The 19,029-nt window shown below is 45.9% G+C and overlaps 1 protein-coding gene across 2 annotated transcripts; it reads left to right on the forward strand.

Moving 5' to 3' along the window:
• Nucleotides 1–3,155: 3,155 nt before the first annotated feature.
• LOC140722736 (uncharacterized) lies at nucleotides 3,156–18,496 on the forward strand. 2 transcript variants are annotated; one of them, XM_073037431.1, is made up of 4 exons: nucleotides 3,156–3,190; nucleotides 4,124–4,343; nucleotides 5,360–5,529; nucleotides 15,404–18,496. In XM_073037431.1, exon 4 carries the CDS (start codon nucleotides 15,811–15,813, stop codon nucleotides 16,762–16,764), a length of 954 nt encoding a protein of 317 aa, XP_072893532.1. In that variant the 5' UTR covers nucleotides 3,156–3,190; nucleotides 4,124–4,343; nucleotides 5,360–5,529; nucleotides 15,404–15,810; the 3' UTR covers nucleotides 16,765–18,496. The 2 variants fall into 2 exon arrangements, with proteins under 2 accessions (XP_072893532.1, XP_072893533.1); XM_073037432.1 differs by lacking the exons at nucleotides 3,156–3,190; nucleotides 4,124–4,343; nucleotides 5,360–5,529 and adding an exon at nucleotides 14,808–14,828.
• Nucleotides 18,497–19,029: the final 533 nt, after the last annotated feature.

Consider the following 19,029-nt stretch of genomic DNA (forward strand, 5'->3'; position numbering starts at 1 on the left):
GCAGGTTTCATTTAAATCAGTCTATTCACATTCCTCCAGCCTCACTGGACAGGAACACTGAGACATCAAGTGAGAAACAGCAGGAGGAGGCCATTCAGCCCCTCTAACCATCAACAAGATGGCGGCTGCTCTCCCATCTCAGCCACATGTTTCTGCCCGATCCTCATTTCCTCGATCCCTTCAATCTCCACACATCTGCCGGCCTCTGTTTTATGTGAGGACGATCATCGAGTCTTCACCACCCTCTGTGGTGGGGACTTACAGACATTTCCCACCCTCAGAGTGGAGACATTTCCCCTCAGCTCAGTCCGGGACAGTCCATCCCCTTTTTCAAAGACTGGGATCCCTGGTTCAACCGGTAATGATGTTGTGCATTTCAATGTGTTCACCTCTCAGACCTCGATTCTCTAAATGAAAGGTTTATCACATTTGATCTTTCTCCATATGATGACCCACCACTCCAGGGACCAGTCTGGTGAATCTTCATTGCACTCTCTATAACAAATACTCTCTAACCTCTTTGTTAATCCTCTGTTGCATTAATTACCACCTTTTGCAGCCCGGTGTTGCCCCAAACACTCACCTCCCCCCGTCACTATTTCCACCTTCCCACCTCCCCCCTCACCTGGATCCACCTCTCACTCCCCAGCTCTTGCCCCATCCCCACCCCTCACCTCTTTTCTCTGACTATTTCCCGTCCACTCTCAGTCCAGAGGGAGGGTCTCGGCCCGAAATGTTGACGGTCCATTTCCCTCCACAGATGCTGCCCGACCCACTGAGTTCCTCCGGCAGTTTGTTCTTTGGTCTGTATAACCCGTGTTAGTATGGGGATCGGGATTTTACACCATATTCCAGGGACAGTCTTAACAAATCCCTAATAATTGTCACTTTGCCCGGACCATTGGCCCCGCTTGCAGGGCAACAGTCTGCCGGTGTTTGCCCCCCAATGTGGTGAATCCCTCTGCTCGCCACCACCGTGGGCTCAGACATTTCCACAGATGAGTCCCTCCTGTCCCCACCGGGACAAACATCCTGTCCGACCCGTCTCTCACCATCTTCATCCTTTCATTAAAATCCCCCTCTCCCTCTCCTCACCCCGGGGAACCGGCATCAAACCAACGGGCCGAGCGGTCTCCTCCTACCTCTCAGTGATATATCAGACTCCGGCCGCAGGAGACGCTGCACAAACTCCTCAACTTCCCTCGGAGGGAAATAGAAATCAGAAAGCGGACATTTACATTGAGATTTGTTCCGCTCTGTCCAGACTCCGGCACCGCAGCGAGAGACGAACTCAGCAGGGTAACGCCCTCTCGGCTTGTCCGCTTCCGCTATTGGGTGTAACCAGTGATTGACATTCCTCCGCACCAATGGAAAAAGCGAAGCTCTTGAAGCTTTGTTTTTCAGCGGTGGGGGAGGGGATGGTCACGTGATTGGTAGCTCCGCCGTTAAACCGATAAAGCTCGAGCTCTCCAGCGCGCGGGTGACGTAAGACACCGCGCACGTGAGGGCAGATCCCGGTGTGGGGACCTATGTGTGACGTCAGTCTCGTGGATTCACCTATGTGACGTCACCTGTGGCGGAGCGCTCACATTTAAAAACACCTGAATGGACATTTCTGATGTTTCAGTGGGACAACAACATTAATCACGGGTTTCATCACTGAATCCAGTGCTGTGAGATGTAAAGTCCCCGGTTATGTGTCCGGCTGTGCCGTGCTGTTGGTGGAGTGGGCAGCGTGGTGTTTGTCTCAATTCGGGTCACAACACCAGAATTGCCAGTGGGGTCCACACACAGTGTATTAGTCAACAGAAAATCTCTCGTCCCTGCAGTCTTGTCTCCTGGTAAACTCAACACCCTGACAATGTGGACCATAGACACCCCTTCCTCTTTAAAGTCAGTTATTCATTCAGACAGCTGATCGCTGAGAGGAATTATATTTATTGGACATTAAAGTTCGCCCAGATTCGTTTGGATGGATTTGATGTGGAGTTCGGGGTGTCACAGTGAAAGGGCCAGACGGCCGAACTCTCTCCGTTGTCCAAACATCCTTCCAGGTGAGGCGACACTTCACCTGTGAATCTTCCGGGGTCGCCTATTGTGTCCGCTGCTCCCGATGCGGCCGCCTCTACACTGGTGACACCGACTCCTCCGCAGTTGTGCGGGGTAGGGTTGTTTTTTGGGGGGGGGGCGGATCGATGTTATTGTTCCCTTTTGTGCGGGAGGGGTGGGTTTTGCGGGTTGATGATCGGGGTGCCGTTCTTTTTGAAGCGGGGGGTGAGGTTGGAATTTGATTCTTCTCTCTGAACGACTTTCATGCTCTTCCTTTGTTTTGTGGTTCTCTGGAGAAAAAAAAACTCAAGAGTTGTTTATGGATACCTGCTTTGATAATAAACTGACCTTTGAACTATCCGCTCCCAGCGGGACTTCCCGGTGTCAAAACATTTTCATTCCGATTTCCGATCCGACGCGTCAACGCATCCCCTCCTCTTGTGCCAAGTTAAGTCCACCCTCAAGGTCCAGGATCTGCACCTTATATTCCGTCTGGGTAGCCCTTCCCCCAACCTGATGGCATGAATCTCGATTTCTCCTCCCGGTGAACAAATCTCCCTCCCTCCCACTCCCTCTCTTCCTCTCTGACTTCTCACGACTGTTGACTCTTTTTGATAGATGCTTGCGGGACTGCTGAGTTCCGCCAGCATTTTGTTTGTGTTGCTGTGGATTTCCTGCATCTGCAGACTTTAAAGAGCAACCACGAGGAAATTTGTAGATGCTGGAAATTCAAACAACACACACAAAATGCTGGTGGGACACAGCAGGCCAGGCAGTATCTATAAGGAGAAGCACTGTCAACGTTTCGGCCCGAAATGTCGACAGTGCTTCTCTTTATAAATGCTGTCTGGCCTGCTGTGTCCCACAAGCATTTTGTGTGTATTATCTGCAGACTTTGCCGCGTTTGTGATTTGCCTCTCCATTGTCCCTCACGCCTCCGATCACAGGAGGCGCTGCAGGGACCGCTGGCCACTCGTGGCGATGTGCAGACCTTCGGCCGCTGGTGTCGCTGTACGGACCTCCGGCCACTGGCGACGATGTGCAGACCTCCGGCCACCGGTGGTGCTGCGGAAAGACCTCCTGTTAAACGCATGCGCAGTGTCGACTGTAGCTGTTGTTGGGGGATCTCCGACTCGAACGGGTGTGAGTGGGGTCTGATCTCGGCGGATTTCTGTAAATTGGGGGCCGGTTGCATTGGGAAAGGGCCGGGCCTGAGCTCTGCCGGACGGCTGGAGCAGGGGTGCAATGCCAATCTTTTAGCTGCCAGAGCTGTACGAGCGGTGATTGATTAGTTTGTGGCCTATGTTAGAACGGCTAAAGTTATACAGCTCACGGTACATGCACTTGCAGTTCAACTCTTTGAGTGATTGTGCAGAAAGTTTGAAATTAATAACTTTTGCGGGATTTCTGTTTCAGATAATGGAAAATTGCTAGTTTTTCTAAAATCTGCTCCTTCCACCTTAGGTCACGAATTTATCAATTACCCCTCGTATGTCACACCTAATTTGTGTACCTGCTCCTGTCATGTACTGGGTAACTTTCTTGCCCCATTCATGTGATGAGCACGTACACAATTTGGGCTTTTTATAATGTCAAACACGAAATAAATATGAAAGAAGTATATATGAATTCCAGAGCTCCACAGAAATACGATGATAGTTAAGACATTAACAAGATTATAGCCAATCACTGCATTTCAGTATATAACTGGTACAATAAAACATATAACACTTAATTTAATAATGCGACAAAGTATCGCACAGTTGCATTCACTAATAATCATAAAATATAATTGTCAAGCAAGTGGAGTAACGAACGTTGTTTGCTTAGAAGCCATAGGGTTGTTAGTAAGAAAAAATTTACTTTTGTATTAGCGAGTAATCCACGGACCACCACAGTCACAGCTCCAGGATTTCACCAAAAACGATCAAATATCTGATCTTAATGTTATTAGTGGCATTTCCCCCCATCCACCAACCCCTATCACCAACCCCCGCTTCCGTAAAATTCCCTCAATTTAATATGCAGCAGCTGTTAAATTCCCCGCTTTTTCATTTTGACTTTTTTTTCACAGAGGTACTGGAGTGGTGCTCCGGTGAGCTCCGGCAGCACTGCACCCCTGTTTAAATCCAAGTAACATGGACCCGGGGATCAAGCTGCCCAGGTTTACGGGGTGTTGAGCGAGTATTTCTGCTCTGGGATCAAGTGGTTTTTTTTCCGGAGTTCCTTTGGAAGCAGTGCTGCTAATCTGAGGAGGGAATGAGTTTGTATTCCATCCCTCACAAGGAGAGGCTGTGAGTAAATGGGCTGTTCTGTGTTTGAACCAGTAGAAATAGACCTGGGGGGGTTCAGTGTTTGAACTGTGTTTGGAACTTCCTCCTCGCTGTCACCTGTCTGTCAGACAGTGGAAATCAAACAGAAACTCAGGTTGCTGGAGATCTGCACTAAAAATGATAAATTTTGAATCCATTCTGACAAATGATTGTGAACCTGAATCGTTAAATTGGTTGCTCTCCCCACAGCAGTTCCATACCTGTTGAGCGATTCTGGTGAATCCAGTTTCTTTTTATTCCATTCACTCTGGAATGGTTTAAATTTCCTGATTGTCTGTTGTACTTGGGAATGTGTTCAGTGCAGTTGTTGCTAATGAGATTCACGTGAATAATCTCAGGAATGATCGGCTTTATGTATGAGGATCATTTGATGGTCATGGGGCTGTGCGCAATGGAGTTCAGAGGGACGGTGGGGGTGGTGGAGGGATTAGTAACCCTACCGAATGCTGAAAAGCCTGGATACAGTGGACATGGAGAGGATGTTTCCATCAGATGGAGAGTCTGTGATCTGACAGCACAGGCTCAGAATAAAGATGCTTCCCTTCAAAACTGTGATGAAAAAAATTTATTCAGCCAAAAGATGACTGATCTGTGGAATTTGTTGCCGCAGAGGTTGGTTGAGGCTGCTATTTGGGTATATTTATGGCAGAGATTAATATATTGATGGTTGCTAAGTAGGTTCAGGGTTACAGGAGGAAGGCAGGAATATGGTGTTGGAATAAATCTCAGCCATGGTTGAGTGGTGGAGCAGACTCGATGGATCGAATCACCTAAGTCTGTCCCTGCATCTTATATCTGACCATTACTGAACGATGACTCCTTCCTATCCCATATCAGGTTTTGTGACATGTCAGGGACAATTACAGATTTGTTCACTGAGATCATTATATTTGTCTTCAATGTTTAGATTTCAGTGAGCAGAAATATTTTGTTCTCCTTTGTACTGTTAACGTGCTTCATTATCTTTCGTGTTAAAGTTAGACCTGCGGTGAGAGACTTATTGGAAGAAAAGCCCACAACTGGAAGCAAACTGCGACTGAAGACGAGGGAACAACAGTAAGTGAACCTGCCCGAGGACTGAGAGCACCGACTGGAGAGAAACCCTTCTGACTCAGGGTTTCCATTGATTCAGTCAGGAGCAAGTTTGGTGAGTCTCATTTACTCAGACACTGATCCTTTAGACATTACAGCCGTATATTCCGGAGTATAAGCCGACCCCCATTTTCAAGGTTAAAAAAGTGACTTTTTCATGTTACCTTTGTATAAGCTGACCCCTTTTTTAGAGGTTTTTGATTTAACCAGAAACGATCACAAGATCTCACGTGCCTGTACTCAGCTTTGCCGGATCCGGAACCTGGAAATTTTGTGAACCGGTACCTGCTAAGAAAACAGGCTTACACGTTGAAGAGCATTATAAGCAAATTCTTAATAAATAAATCAGGGAGGGAGATTTTGGATTATGTCTCCAATGGTAAAGAAGCCTCTGAAATGTAACCCCCGCGAAACCATTTATCACCCATCGTAATCTCGTTAAAACATAACATGGGGTGGCGGGATCAGTACGTGTACTCAGTATTGAGATTGCGACCGCCATGCACAAAAGATTAAAACAAATGCAATGTGATGCTGGCTTCAAGCTGAAGGTTGTTGATTTTGCAAAAGGAACGAATAATTCTGCAGCGGCTAAGAAGTTTAGTGTAAACGAGAGAGTGTGAGAGAGTGGAGAAAGGCAGAAGACACACTGAGGGAAATGCCAAAGATGAAATGTGCAAACCGTGGGAAAACATGCCGGTGGCCAGAACCGGAAGAAAAGGTTTTAGAATGAGTGAATCACCAGCGATCACCCGGATACATTGTTACCAGAGAAATGATTCGAGTTCAAGTGTTGAAATGGGCTGAAAAACACCGTGAGGTCAGTGAAAATTTCAAAGCTACGCGAAGTTGGTGCACCCGATTTATGAATAGACGCGATCTTCTGTTGAGACAAAAAACAAAGATTGCGCAGAAAATTCCCGCGGGGTGTTGTTTACGTTCAAAATCGCTGCTGGATGGACGAAGCGGGTTAAAGAGGTGTGGTGTTGATGTCCCGAAGGTTTCGGGAAAGAAAAGTTGCAACTTGTCTGGAACATGTTCAAAGCGCACTTGTCAGGTGAGACAAAAGCAGCATTGAAAGCTGAAAATACAGACATTGCAGTCATCCCTGGTGGTTTGATCTCCGTGCTCCAGCCACTGGATGTGAGTTTAAACAAACCAAAGAATTCATGCGTCGAGAGTGGAACCAATTAGACTCAAAAACAACCAATAAATCCGACCTGTGTTCCCTGTATTCGTTTCTCCAAATTTGGCACCCTCTGTATAAGCTGACCCCTTAACCAAAATTTGGGGCCAAATTCTCAGCTTATACACTGGAATTTACGGTAACTGTACAAAATAAAGTAGGGAATAGTTGAGGTGAGAATGAATGTATCAGTTAAGTCTGTCAGACCCAGTTGCAATCACTCCAGGTCTGTAACGTGCTGTCAGTATTCCAGCTCTTTAAAGTCTCTCACATTCCCTCAGTGTTTGCTCATTTGAAGAGCTTGCATCTTCTGAAGTAGCTTTTGGTCAGTTCTGAGTGTGGAGAGGGAAAGAGGGGTGTTTATATTTACTATCCTGCAAAAGGAGGTAATTGTTTGCAATTACTTGCTGCAAACTCGCTACCCGTACCCTGTACATTCTCAACCAGATTATTGACATAGATGACAAGTAGCAATGGGTGTCACCCTGGGGAGCTCCAGGAGGCACGGGCCTTGACTCCAATAAACAGCCTCCCAGCATCACCAACACGCACAAAATGCTGGTGGAACACAGCAGGCCAAGCAGCATCTATAAGGAGAAACACTGTCGACCTCTGGTGCTTCCCCCCTCCCCCTTTCTTTCTCCCGAGGCCTCCCGTCCCATGATCCTTTTCCTTCTCCAGCTCCATATCAATTTTGCCAATCACCTTTCCAGTTCTTAGCTTCATCCCACCCCTTCCGGTCTTCTCCTATCATTTCACATTTCCCTCTCCCCCCACTACTTTCAAATCCCTTAGTATCTTTCCTTTCAGACAGTCCTGACGAAGGGTCTCGGTCCAAAATGTCGACAGTGCTTCACCTTATAGTTGCTGCCTGGCCTGCTGTGGTCCACCAGCATTTTGTGTTTGTTGTTTGAATTTCCAGCAACTGCAGACTTCCTCATGTTTGCTCCCATCATCACCATCTGCTTCCTACCATCGAGCTGTTCCCAGACTCTGGGCTCTGTGACAAACACAATGGTAGCAGCAAGATTAGACAGTGATTAATATAAAGAGAGATTTGTTGCTTTCTGAAAGCTCTCTGATGCAATGGACCAGATCCTCCCTTGCTCACAACGTGATGTGCCCTAGGACCCATCCTCCCGGGTCACACTGTGTCCGATAACCCACATCCCCAACCTCCCTCCACCGGCCAGTAGCCCCACAACATTCCCACCATTTACCCCACACCCGTACATGTAGACAGATCCTCGTCACCGACATCCACTTTCACAGCTTGGGGAACCAGAACTAACTGATCCTACATTCCTGGCCCTGACTGTCCAACCGTCTGGCTCGGTCCCGACCCTTTCCCACTGCAACCGCCCTTCGATTTACACAAACCCGAGATCAGCCCCTTCCTCATCGCCGCCCAACCAGGCTCAGAGCTCGTTAAGGAGCCTCATGTGTGGTACTTTGTCAAAGGTCTGAAAATTCACGTACACAATATCTACCAATTCTCCTTTGTCCACCCTGCTTATTATTTCTCAAAGCAATCCACCAAATTTATCAGGCAGCCCTTCGTTGCCTATTCCAGTGGGGTTGATCCTGAAGCTGAGCCAGGATCCTCAAGTGTGGCACAAGTTCGGCCAAGTAGCTACAACCACTCCAACCCTCGTCCCCCCTCGAGAACCCGTCTGGTAGGGTTTGGTTCCATGCCGCTGCCCTGTTCTTTCTCCCAACAGCCAGGGATAGGCCCCGTTTCCACAAACCCAATAAGTTCCATTTAGTGGTCCAGGGGAATCATAAGTTTGACTCTTGGTACAGTTACTACTTCCCACTTGATAGGGTGCACTCTCATTCTGGGTACACCAACAAGTAGTACTAGCCACTGCTGGAGATGTAACTCTTATCCCCGGCCATAGGTTGGAGGGGTCTTGTTGTGGAGATCTACGTCTCCAACATTAAAGCAACACCATCCCCAGTCTCGCCTTCCAGACCTGGATATGGTGCAATTAACAATGCTACCATTACGGCTATCAGAAAACACCAGAACTGAATTTACTTTGCTAGTATTCAGGGGCACCAGTGACATGGGGATCGTAGTCTGACCATGTTGGGGAATTTCGTCACTTACCCAACATGCTCCCCGCTCTACGTGCTTAGCCTTGGTGTGGCAGAGGGACAGGAAAGTGTTAAACTGGAGGCCTCCTGAGACAGGGGCAGTTTCCCTTAGGGTCATTAAAATCAGCATTAACCAGTACATTATTCAGTCCTTATCAGTTCCGCCAGTAACATGTTTACAGTCCGTTCAATGTATCCGCCGGAGCTGCCCTTCCACCATCACTGCAGGAGGTGTTGTCAGTAGCACTTGGTACAGTCCTCTCCACCTCGGTCCCAACTTCCTACCATCCCAGTTCTTGAGCAGGACAAAATCTCCAGTCTCGATGGTGGAGTGGTCACCTTTAGTTTGGGGTTCGTCCTCTCGATAGGCCTGTCGTACCTGTGAATGCAAGCTTTGGAGAGTTTCTGTTAATTTCCATAAATATTTTCCCATCTCCTCCCCCAAGGTTTGCATATCCAATGTTGCAGGTAAGCTCTGAGGGAGGAGCGGCAGACAAGGTCGGGGTCCCAATGTGGTTCTCTTGGGCTTCCTGTAGATAATTTCTGCAGGTGACAGCCCTGTCTAACTTGATGGTGTGATTCCCATATGGAATAGGACTAAGTGTAAAACCTTCAACCAGATCATTTCAGTTTCTTGTCTAAGTTTTGCCAACTTATCTTTCAAAGTACCATTGGCTTGTTCCACTATGCCAATGCTTTCAGATGACGGGTGCAATGGAACTGATGTTTTATAGCAAGTTCTTTAGAGATTTCCTCATTTATTTTGGCCCATTGTCCTGGCTTATTTCTGTAAGTCCATAGTGAGGAGTTATTTAGCAATATTTTCACAACAGCCATGGTGGTATTATTAGTTGTAGGAACAGCTCAACCTTCTGGGCGGAGACGGCCTCTTCAAAAGAGGCCTGCTCAATTACACTGGCATGCAAACATTTGGGCACCCCTGGTCAAAATTTTTGTTACTGTGAATAGTTAAACGAGTAAAATTTGAACTGATTTCCAAAAATGATGACACATTTCTTTAATATTTTAAGCAAGAAAGCTTTTTTATTTCCATCTTTTACAGTTTCAAAATAACAAAAAAGGAAAAGGGCCAAAAGCAAAAGTTTGGGCACCCCGCATGGTCAGTTCTTAGTAACACCCCCTTTTGGCAAGTATCACAGCTTGTAAATGTATTTTGTAGCCAGCTAAGAGTCTTTCAATTCTTATTTGGGGGATTTTCGCCCATTCTTCCTTTGCAAAAGGCTTCTAGTTCTGTGGATTCTTGAGCTGTCTTGCATGCACTGCTCTTTTGAGGTCTATCCACAGATTTTCGATGATGTTTAGGTCGGGGGACTGTGAGGGCCATGACAAAACCTTCAGCTTGCACCTCTTGAGGTAGTCCATTGTGGATTTTGAGGTGTGTTTAGGATCATTATCTTGTTGTAGAAGCCATCCTCTTTTCATCTTCGGCTTATTTACAGACAGTGTGATGTTTGCTTCCAGAATTTGCTGGTATTTAATTTAATCCATTCTTCCCTCTACCAGTAAAGGTTCTTGCAATTAAGGAAAGTACAGTTCCCATACCAGGCAGTGATGCAGCCAGTCAGGATGCTCTCAATTGTGTTCCTGTAGAAAGTCCTTAGGATTTGGGTCCCCATCCCAAACTTCTTCAACCATCTGAGGTGAAAGAGGTGCTGTGCTTTTTTCACAACACAGCCAGTATATGCAGGCCATGTGAGATCCTTGGTGACGTTTATGCCATGGAACTTAAAGTTGTTCACCCTCTCAACCCCAGATCCATTGATGTCAATAGGGGTTAGGGTCCATTCCTTCTGTCCAGATTCCAGATGAGCTGAGAACAGGGAATTATGATATTCTAGCCATTGTTGGGACTTGGTTGCACCCAACAGTCAGAGCGATTTAGAGGAACAAATTTGTAGAGAGATCGCAGACCATGCCAAGAAACAAAGGTTGATTCAGTAAGTGATTTTAACTTTCCATATATTGACTGGGACTCCCATACTGTAAAAGGAATAGATGGGGTAGAGTTTGTCAAATGTGCCCTTAATCAGAACCTAGAATTCTGGATGTAGAAGTGTGCAATAAGCTGTTAGGAAATGATCCACGGCTGGTGACAGAAATTAGTGATCATAATGCCATGAAATTGAAAGTAAATATGGAAAAAGAGTGGTCTGGACCACGGGTGGAGATTCTCAATTGGAGAAAGGTCAATTTTAATGTTATCAGAAAGGATCTGACAAGTGTGGTTTGGGACAGTTTGTTTTCTGGCAAAGGAGTACTTGCTAAGTGGGAGGCCTTCAGAAGTGAAATTTTGAGGGTGTTGAGTTTGTATGTGACTGCCAAAATAAAGGTTGAAAGGTAACTGGTGCAGGGAACCTGGGTTTTTAATAGATATTGAGGCCCCGGATATTTTGTTCTTCTAAATGCTCAGACTGTTGGGTGCTGCCAAGACTCGCTAATGACTGACTCATTAACCATCATTCTATGTCCTCAACTCATCTGACTTGTTTTTCGGTCTTCTATTGGTTTCTCAAAGCTTCCCAATAGCTTTTGCTCTTTTGTTTGCTCTCTCTTCGGCTTTTATGTTGGCTTTGGCTTCTCATGTCAGCCACGGTTGTGTCCTCCTGCCTTTCCAGTGCTTTCACTTCTTTGGGATATATCGATCACTCAGCTCCAGAATTGTTCCCAGAAACTGCAGCCATTGCTGCTCCGTTGTCACTCCTACCTTTCCCCGTCCAAACAAGTTCGGCCAACTTCTCTGTCATAGAAACATGGAGCAGTTCAGTACAGAAACAGGCTATTTGGCCCATCTAGTCAATGCCGAAAATACATTCAAGCTGTCTAATGCAACTACCTGCACTGGGACCATCGCCCTCCATACCCCTACCATCCAGGCTCCCATCCAAACTTCTTTGAAATGGTGAATCCGAGCTAGCGTGCACCACTTGTGCTGGCATTTCACTCTGCACTCTCATAGCCAATTCATTGAAGAGATTTTCCAGATGTTCCCCATAAATTTTCACCTCCCCACTTACCCATAACCTCTGGTTGTTGTCACACTTAACATCATTTGAAAAGCCTGCTTGAATTTACCCGTTCTATACCCTTATATTTTGTCTACACTGAAACATAGAAAACCTACAGCACGATACATGCCTTTTGGCCCACAAAGCTGTGCCAAACATATCCTTCCCTTAGAATTACCTAGGCTTGCCCGTAGCCCTCTAATTTTTGAAGCTCCATGTATCCATCCAGGACTCTCTTAAAGGACCCTTTCGTTTCCGCCTCCACCACCGCTGCTGGCAGTCAATTCCACACACTCACCACTCTCTGTGTAAATGAAAACACTAACTTCTATACTTCTAACAAATCCTCAAAGCAATGTATAATTTCCTTGTTTATGTTTGGAGCCTTTTTTAGGTGGATAAGATGATGAGGGGCATTGATCGTGTGGACAGCCAGAGGTTTTTTTTTTCCCCAGGGCTGAAATGGTTACACAAGGGGGCATAGTTTTAAGGTGCTTGGAAATAGGTACCGAGGGGATATCAGGGGTAAGTTTTTCACACCGAGAGTGGTGGATTCATGGAATGCACTGCTGGCAACGGTGGTAAAGGCGGATAAATAGGGTTTTTTAACAGCCTCTTAGTTAGGAACATGGAGCTTAGAGAAATAGAGGGCTGTGCACTAGAGAAATTCTACGCCGTTGGTAGAGTACGTTACATGGTTGGCACAACATTGTGGGCTGAATGGCCTGGAACATGCTGTAGATATCTATGTTCTATGTTGAACAGCGAAATAACTTTTCTTCTTTAATTGGTACAGGGTCCACGATTTTAATGCCGCTTTTTCACACTCCCTTAGACCCTTTGTCCATCTCCTGAGTAAATAGAGGTGAAAAGATATTTAACATCTCCCGCAGCTGCTTTGTTCCACACGTGGATTGCCATTCCGGTCTTTCAGAGGACCCACTTTGTGCCTTGCAATCCTTTTGCTCTTAATCTATCTCTAGAATCCCTGAGGATTATCCTTCATCTTTTCTGCGAGTGCAACCTCATGCTTTTTTTTGCCATCTTGATTTATTTCTTATGTGTTCTCTTGTATTTTTTATACTCCATAAGAACCTGCCTGCCTATCCCTGTTAGCAACTCCATTTTGTGCTTCACCAGGGTCTCAATATCTCTTGCAAACCAAGGTTCCCTACAGTTTCTATCTTCACCTTTTATTCTGACAAGCATATACCCGCTTTGTACTTTCAAAATTTCACTTTAAAGGCCTCCCACTGACCAAACACACTTTTGCCCTAAAGCAGCCTGTCTCAATCCACAGTTCCCAGATCCTAGTGTCTTAATTCCAGGTGTTGATCCATTCCCTGAACACATCCGCCTTTCCTACGCAGCTCCTTGTATTGAAATATGCAGGGCTCAGCATATTCACTGCACCATGCTGACGTTGTCTGAGGGCTGAACAACATCTGTCTCCACAACCCCTCCACTATCTGTTCTGTCATTCAGGTTCCCATTCCCCCTGCAACTTTAGTTTCACAGACCCCACCCATCATGCAGCACTAGCAAGCCTTACCACTGGGATAACCGACACATTCTTGTTTTGTTCCCCAAACTCATCAATCTTCTATCACCCCTTTGGCTTTCCTCTCCCAGGTCAATAATAAGGAGGTGCATACCAGGTACAGTCAAATAGGAACAAATGGGGTGCTTGTGAAGTACAGGAAATTCAAGTGAACACTTATGAAAGAAATAAAAGAAGGCATGAGGTTGCCCCAGCAGACAAGGTGAAGGAGAATCTTCAGGGATTCTGCAGATATGTTAAGAGCAAAAAGATTGCAAGGGAGAAAAATGAATACTGCTGAAGATCAGAATGGTAATCCATATGAGGAGACAAAATATAAGTATTTGTATAAGTATTTGGATAGATGTGGACTGATTAAGGAAAGGCAGCATGGCTTTGTGCATGGTAGGTCATGTCTAACGAATCTTATAGAGTCTCTCGAGGAAGGTATCAGGAAAGTGGATGAAGGCAAGGCACTTGACAATGGACTTCGGCAAGGCACTTGACAATGTCTCATATGGGAGGTTGGTCAAGAAGGTTCAGTCATTCAGCATTCAAGATGAGATAGTAAACTGGACGAGACACTGTCTTTGGGAGAAGCCAGAGTGTGGTAGCAGATGGTTGCCTCTCTGACTGGAGGCCTGTGACTCGTGGTGTGTCATAGGGATCAGTGCTGGATCTGTTGTTTTTTGTCATCTATATCAGTAATCTGGAGGATAGTGTGGTTAACTGGATCAGTAAATTTGTGGATGACACCAAGTTTGGTGGTGTAGTGGATGGCGAGGAAGACTATCATGGCCTGCAGTGCGATCTGGACCAGCTGGAAAAATGGTTTGAGAAATGGGAAATGGAATTTAATGCAGACAAGTGTGAGCTGTTACACTTTGGTAGGACCTGCCAGGGTAGGTCTTACACAGTGACTGGTCGGGCACTGAGGAGTCTTGTAGAGGAAAGGAATCTGGGAATACAGGTCTATATTTCACTGAAAGCGGTGTCACAGTTCGATAGGGACGGGAAGAAAGATTTTGTCACATTGGCCTTCATAAACCGAAGTACTGAGTACAGGAGATGGATGTTATGTTGACTTTGTACAAGACATTGGTGAGGCCTGATTTGGAGTATTGTGTGCAGTTTTGGTCACCTACTGGCATGAAAGATGTAAAAGAGGTTGAAACAGTTCAGAGAAGATTCAGAAGGATGGTGCCAGGTCTGGAGGACTTGGGTTGTAAGGAGAGACTGAACAGGTCAGGACTTTATTTCTTGGAATGTAGAAGATTGAGTGGAGATTTGATTGTGATAGAGGGGCATAGATAGGGTAAATGCAAGTTTGCTTTTTCCATTCAGATGGGGTGAGACTACAACCAACGACCATGGGTTAAGTGTGAAAGGTGAAACGTTAAGGGAAACATGAGGGGAAACATCTTGACACAGTTGGTCATCCGGGTGTGGAATGAGCAGCCAGCACAAATGGTGCATGCGTGCTCGATTTCAACATTTAAGAGGTTCGTATAGGTACCTGGATAGTAGGGGTACGGGAGTAGACAGTTTGAATGATTCAACATAAGCTAGATGGGCCAAAGGGCCTGTGTCTGTGTTGTACTTTTCCATGACTGTGACAAGTACCTTAAATAATACTAACATTCACTCGAATTCTGTGCAGACCAACAATACAGTACAGCTGAGTAGGAGATATTTACATGGCATTAAAACTGTGGCACTTTAAATTAACAGTACATAAAAGAAATTCCATCTGTGTGTCAAGAAAGATTATTTGTGTGGGAGTGTTTCAGTTACTGTGGGGTCAGGCACCCATGCAGCTCAGTGGGAACAGGGAATAATACCAATGGAGAGAGTCAAACTGAGCCAGGTCACAGATTGGAGACGGCAGAAATGTCCCATTCTTATAGAGACAGGAAGAGCATCAGAGAACTTGATGGTCATTCCTGATACCAGCACTGTGCTCAGTTAGAACCTCACTGTAACAGTGTGATGCCAGATTACACCTTGACAATTCGAGTGATCTCGTCTGAAATTTTGACCCACACCCATTGATGGATTTTGTAAATCTTTTTTACAGGTTAAATACAACAAAGAATTTGTCTATGGGAATTCAAACACAACACACCAGTTTTGCTGTCTCTGTCCAGATATTTAAGAAGTGGAGCAAGGGGTTCAATCGACCATCCTTCCTACTCAGACTGTGGAGAGGGTTTCACTCGATCATCTGACCGACTGGCATGCCCATCATTTTACACTGGGGAGAGGCCGTTCACCTGCTCGGACAGTGGGAACGGATTCACTTGGTCATCACAACTGAAGGTACATCAGCGAGTTCACACTGGGACAAGGCCATTCACCTGTTCTGTGTGTGAGAAGGGATTCAGTCGGTCATCCCACCTGTGGACACACCAGTCAGTTCACACTGGGCAGAGGCTGGTCATCTGCTGAATTTGTGGGGAAGGATTCACTCAGTCATCTGACCCAATGGCTCACCAGCGAGTTCACACCAGGGAGCGGCTGTTCACCTGCTTGGACTGTGGGAAGGGATTCACTTCTTCATCTCAACTGAAGCTACATCAGCGAATTCACACTGGGGAGAAGCCGTTCACCTGCTCCGACTGTGGGAAGACTTTCACTCAGTCATCCCACCTAAAGAGACACCAGCGAGTTCACACTGGGGAGAAGCCTTTCATCTGCTCAGAATGTGGGAAGGGATTCATTCAATCATCCGACCTACAGATACACCAGTCAGTTCACACTGGGGAGAGGCCGTTCACCTGCTCAATCTGTGGGAAGACATTCAGTCAGTCATCCTACCTACAGAGACACCAGCGAGTTCACACCGGGGAGAAGCCTTTCACCTGCTCAGTCTGTGGGAAGGGATTCTCTCGATCATCCAACCTACAGAATCATCAGCGAGTTCACACCGGAGAGAGGCCATTCAGCTGCCCATACTGTGGGAAGAGATTCTCTCTGGCATGTCACCTACTGAGACACCAGTCAGTTCACACTGGGGAGAGGCCGTTCACCTGCTCAGTCTGTGGGAAGGGATTCAGTCAGTCATCCAACCTAATGGCTCACCAACGAATTCACACTGGGGAGAGGCCATTCACCTGCTCAGACTGTGGGAAGGGATTTACTTGCTCAGCCCAACTGAAGATACACCAGTCAATTCACACTGGGGAGAGGCCATTCTCCTGCTCAGACTGTGGGAAAGGATTCACTTGCTCTTCTCACCGACTAAGACATCAGTCAGTTCACACTGGGGAGAGGCAGTTCACCTGCTCAGAATGTGGGAAGGGATTCACTCGGTCATCTTCCCTATTGGCACACCAGCGAGCTCACACTTGGGAGAGACCATTCACCTGCTGTAAATGTGGGAAGGGATTCCGCCGATCATCTCATCTACAGAGACACCAGCGAGATCACACTGGGTAGAGGCTGATCACCTGCTCATACATTGGGAAGAGTTTCTCTCAGACATCTCCACCAAATGTGCATCATTGAGTTCACACTGTGGAGAGGCCGTTCACCTGCTGTGAATGTGGGAAGGGATTCACTCAGTAATCTAACCTTGTGACACACTACTGGGTTCACACTGGGGAGAAAGTTTCAATGAGCTGAATGTTGGATATTTGTCCATCACCGTTGCTGAATGCAATTTTGAGAGTGACTGTCGGTGCTGAACTCTGCAATTATTGCTGCTGCTCACCACACCCAGTTCTGCACCCTGGTCACTGGACATGGGAGGAGTTTCTTCTGCTGCACATTCACCTTTAATGGGACTGGAGTTTAATGTTCTGGATCTGAGACAAATAATCAGTTCTATTTTAAACTCTGTCTCCAGTACTTAGTGAATTTATAACACACCTAGTGTACAGTAGAGTCAACTCAGGCTGGATGAACCCTGCCAGTGATTCAGTTCCATGACAGACCTTTGAAATCCTCCCCTGTTGTTCCCCTCTCGCTCTCCCTGTGGTGATGGATTCCAAACAGTCACCACTCTGTGGGTGAAGAGGTTTCCATTGAATTTCCTGCAGAATGAAGAAGTCAAGTTGATTGCAGTTCTGTCTGACATGTTCTTTGCCTCTCAAATTTCTGGGCTGAGGAAGAATGACATTGGCAGTTAGCCTCCTTATTCATGGCTGATTTCCATATTATGGGTCATTTTCCCTGCTACTAAAGGGTTGTTAGAAAACACCACTGTCCTGTAAAGGCTGAAAGCAGAATGGGAAGCCATTAGTTCAACCAAGTGGGGTTAGAAACCAGAGGCGGGTCCGCACAGGGCAGACTTTGGGGCTCTGGGTGATGGTCGAGGTAAGAACGTACGATGAGGAGAAGGGAATCAGCAGCGGGGTGGACAACGAATGACAGAGTAGCAACATTTGGAAGCTGATTGACAGAGATAATAATTCAATTGTCTGACTGATGACACAAATAATGCCTGTGGTGAGGTGCTCCATTGGTCGAGGAACGTGTGTGTTCAGAATAGTTTTATCTATTGAGGGGGTTGTTCCTGCTTGTTTATCCTGTAATATTATATCCAAATGGTTATTATGGATTGTCCTATCTGCATTAATGTATTGATTATCCTATAGTTTGTAAGATTTTGACTCTAAAACTGGATCAGGCCTAAATTCATGGTGCCTTAATGAAGTTATGGTGGTCATGAATGGGTTTGTATTTTAAAGCAAGATTTTGGTGAATGATATTTGCCACTTGATTGTACCTTTGTAAGTAATCAGATTGAGTTAAACTGCTGCAGGATCCTGGAATGTGTTGGATTGTGTCTGGTTTCTCTTGGCATTTTCTGCATTTATTGCCTTGTTTGTTTGTCTTTTATGTATTTCTGTTTATTTTAAAATGTTAACCACCTTGTCCTGTAATTCCCCAAGGCACCCCTATTTCTGGGAAGAGGTCTCCAACTCAGAGTCGGGCGCTCGACGCTTCCTTGTCACCATCTGGTCTGCTCAGATTGTTGAGATGTCTCCCATGGAGGGTCAGACTCATTCCACTGGTTAATGCTTTCTTCCATAGTGATGATTCATTTTTCTGAGTTGGCCTTTCATTTAAGTTTTCTGGTCTGTATTTCAAATCAGATTTGCATATACCTGTCTGGTGTGCTGAATCCTGTATATTTTGTATGAAAATATATACTTTAGAAATCTTATCAGACTGTTGGTTTATTTTTAATGACTATTATAGCTCTTCCTAGTTCTGTCCTCGGTAGTTTTCATCTAAGTGGTAAATAGGGTTTTCTGAATTTGTCATTTCAGTTCTTGTTTTTCTTTGTGAAGTTTCCAGATTGGAATGGGACTAAGGTATTTTGAAAAAAGAATACACTAATATGGATATAACAAAAGTGAGAATGGATATCAGACCACTGGAAAACGAGGCTGGAGGGGTAGTAATGTGGAGCATGAAGCTGGCGGATGAACTGAATAAGTATTTTACATCAGTCTTCACTCCAGAAGACGCGAGCAGGATGGTGGATGTCCAGATGTCAGTGGTCAGAATTATGTAAAGTTACATTACTCATGAGAAGGTTCTTGGGAAGCAGAAAGGTCTGAAGGTAAATAGGTCACCTGGAGTAGATGGTGCACATCTGAGAGTTCTGAAAGAGGTGGCTGAAAAGATTCTGGAGGGATTAGTAACAATGCTTCAAGAATCAGTGGCCTCTGGTATGGTTCTGGAAGACTGGAA

The sequence above is a fragment of the Hemitrygon akajei genome, unplaced genomic scaffold (genome assembly GCF_048418815.1).
Source record: "Hemitrygon akajei unplaced genomic scaffold, sHemAka1.3 Scf000087, whole genome shotgun sequence".
Classification (NCBI taxonomy): domain Eukaryota; kingdom Metazoa; phylum Chordata; class Chondrichthyes; order Myliobatiformes; family Dasyatidae; genus Hemitrygon; species Hemitrygon akajei.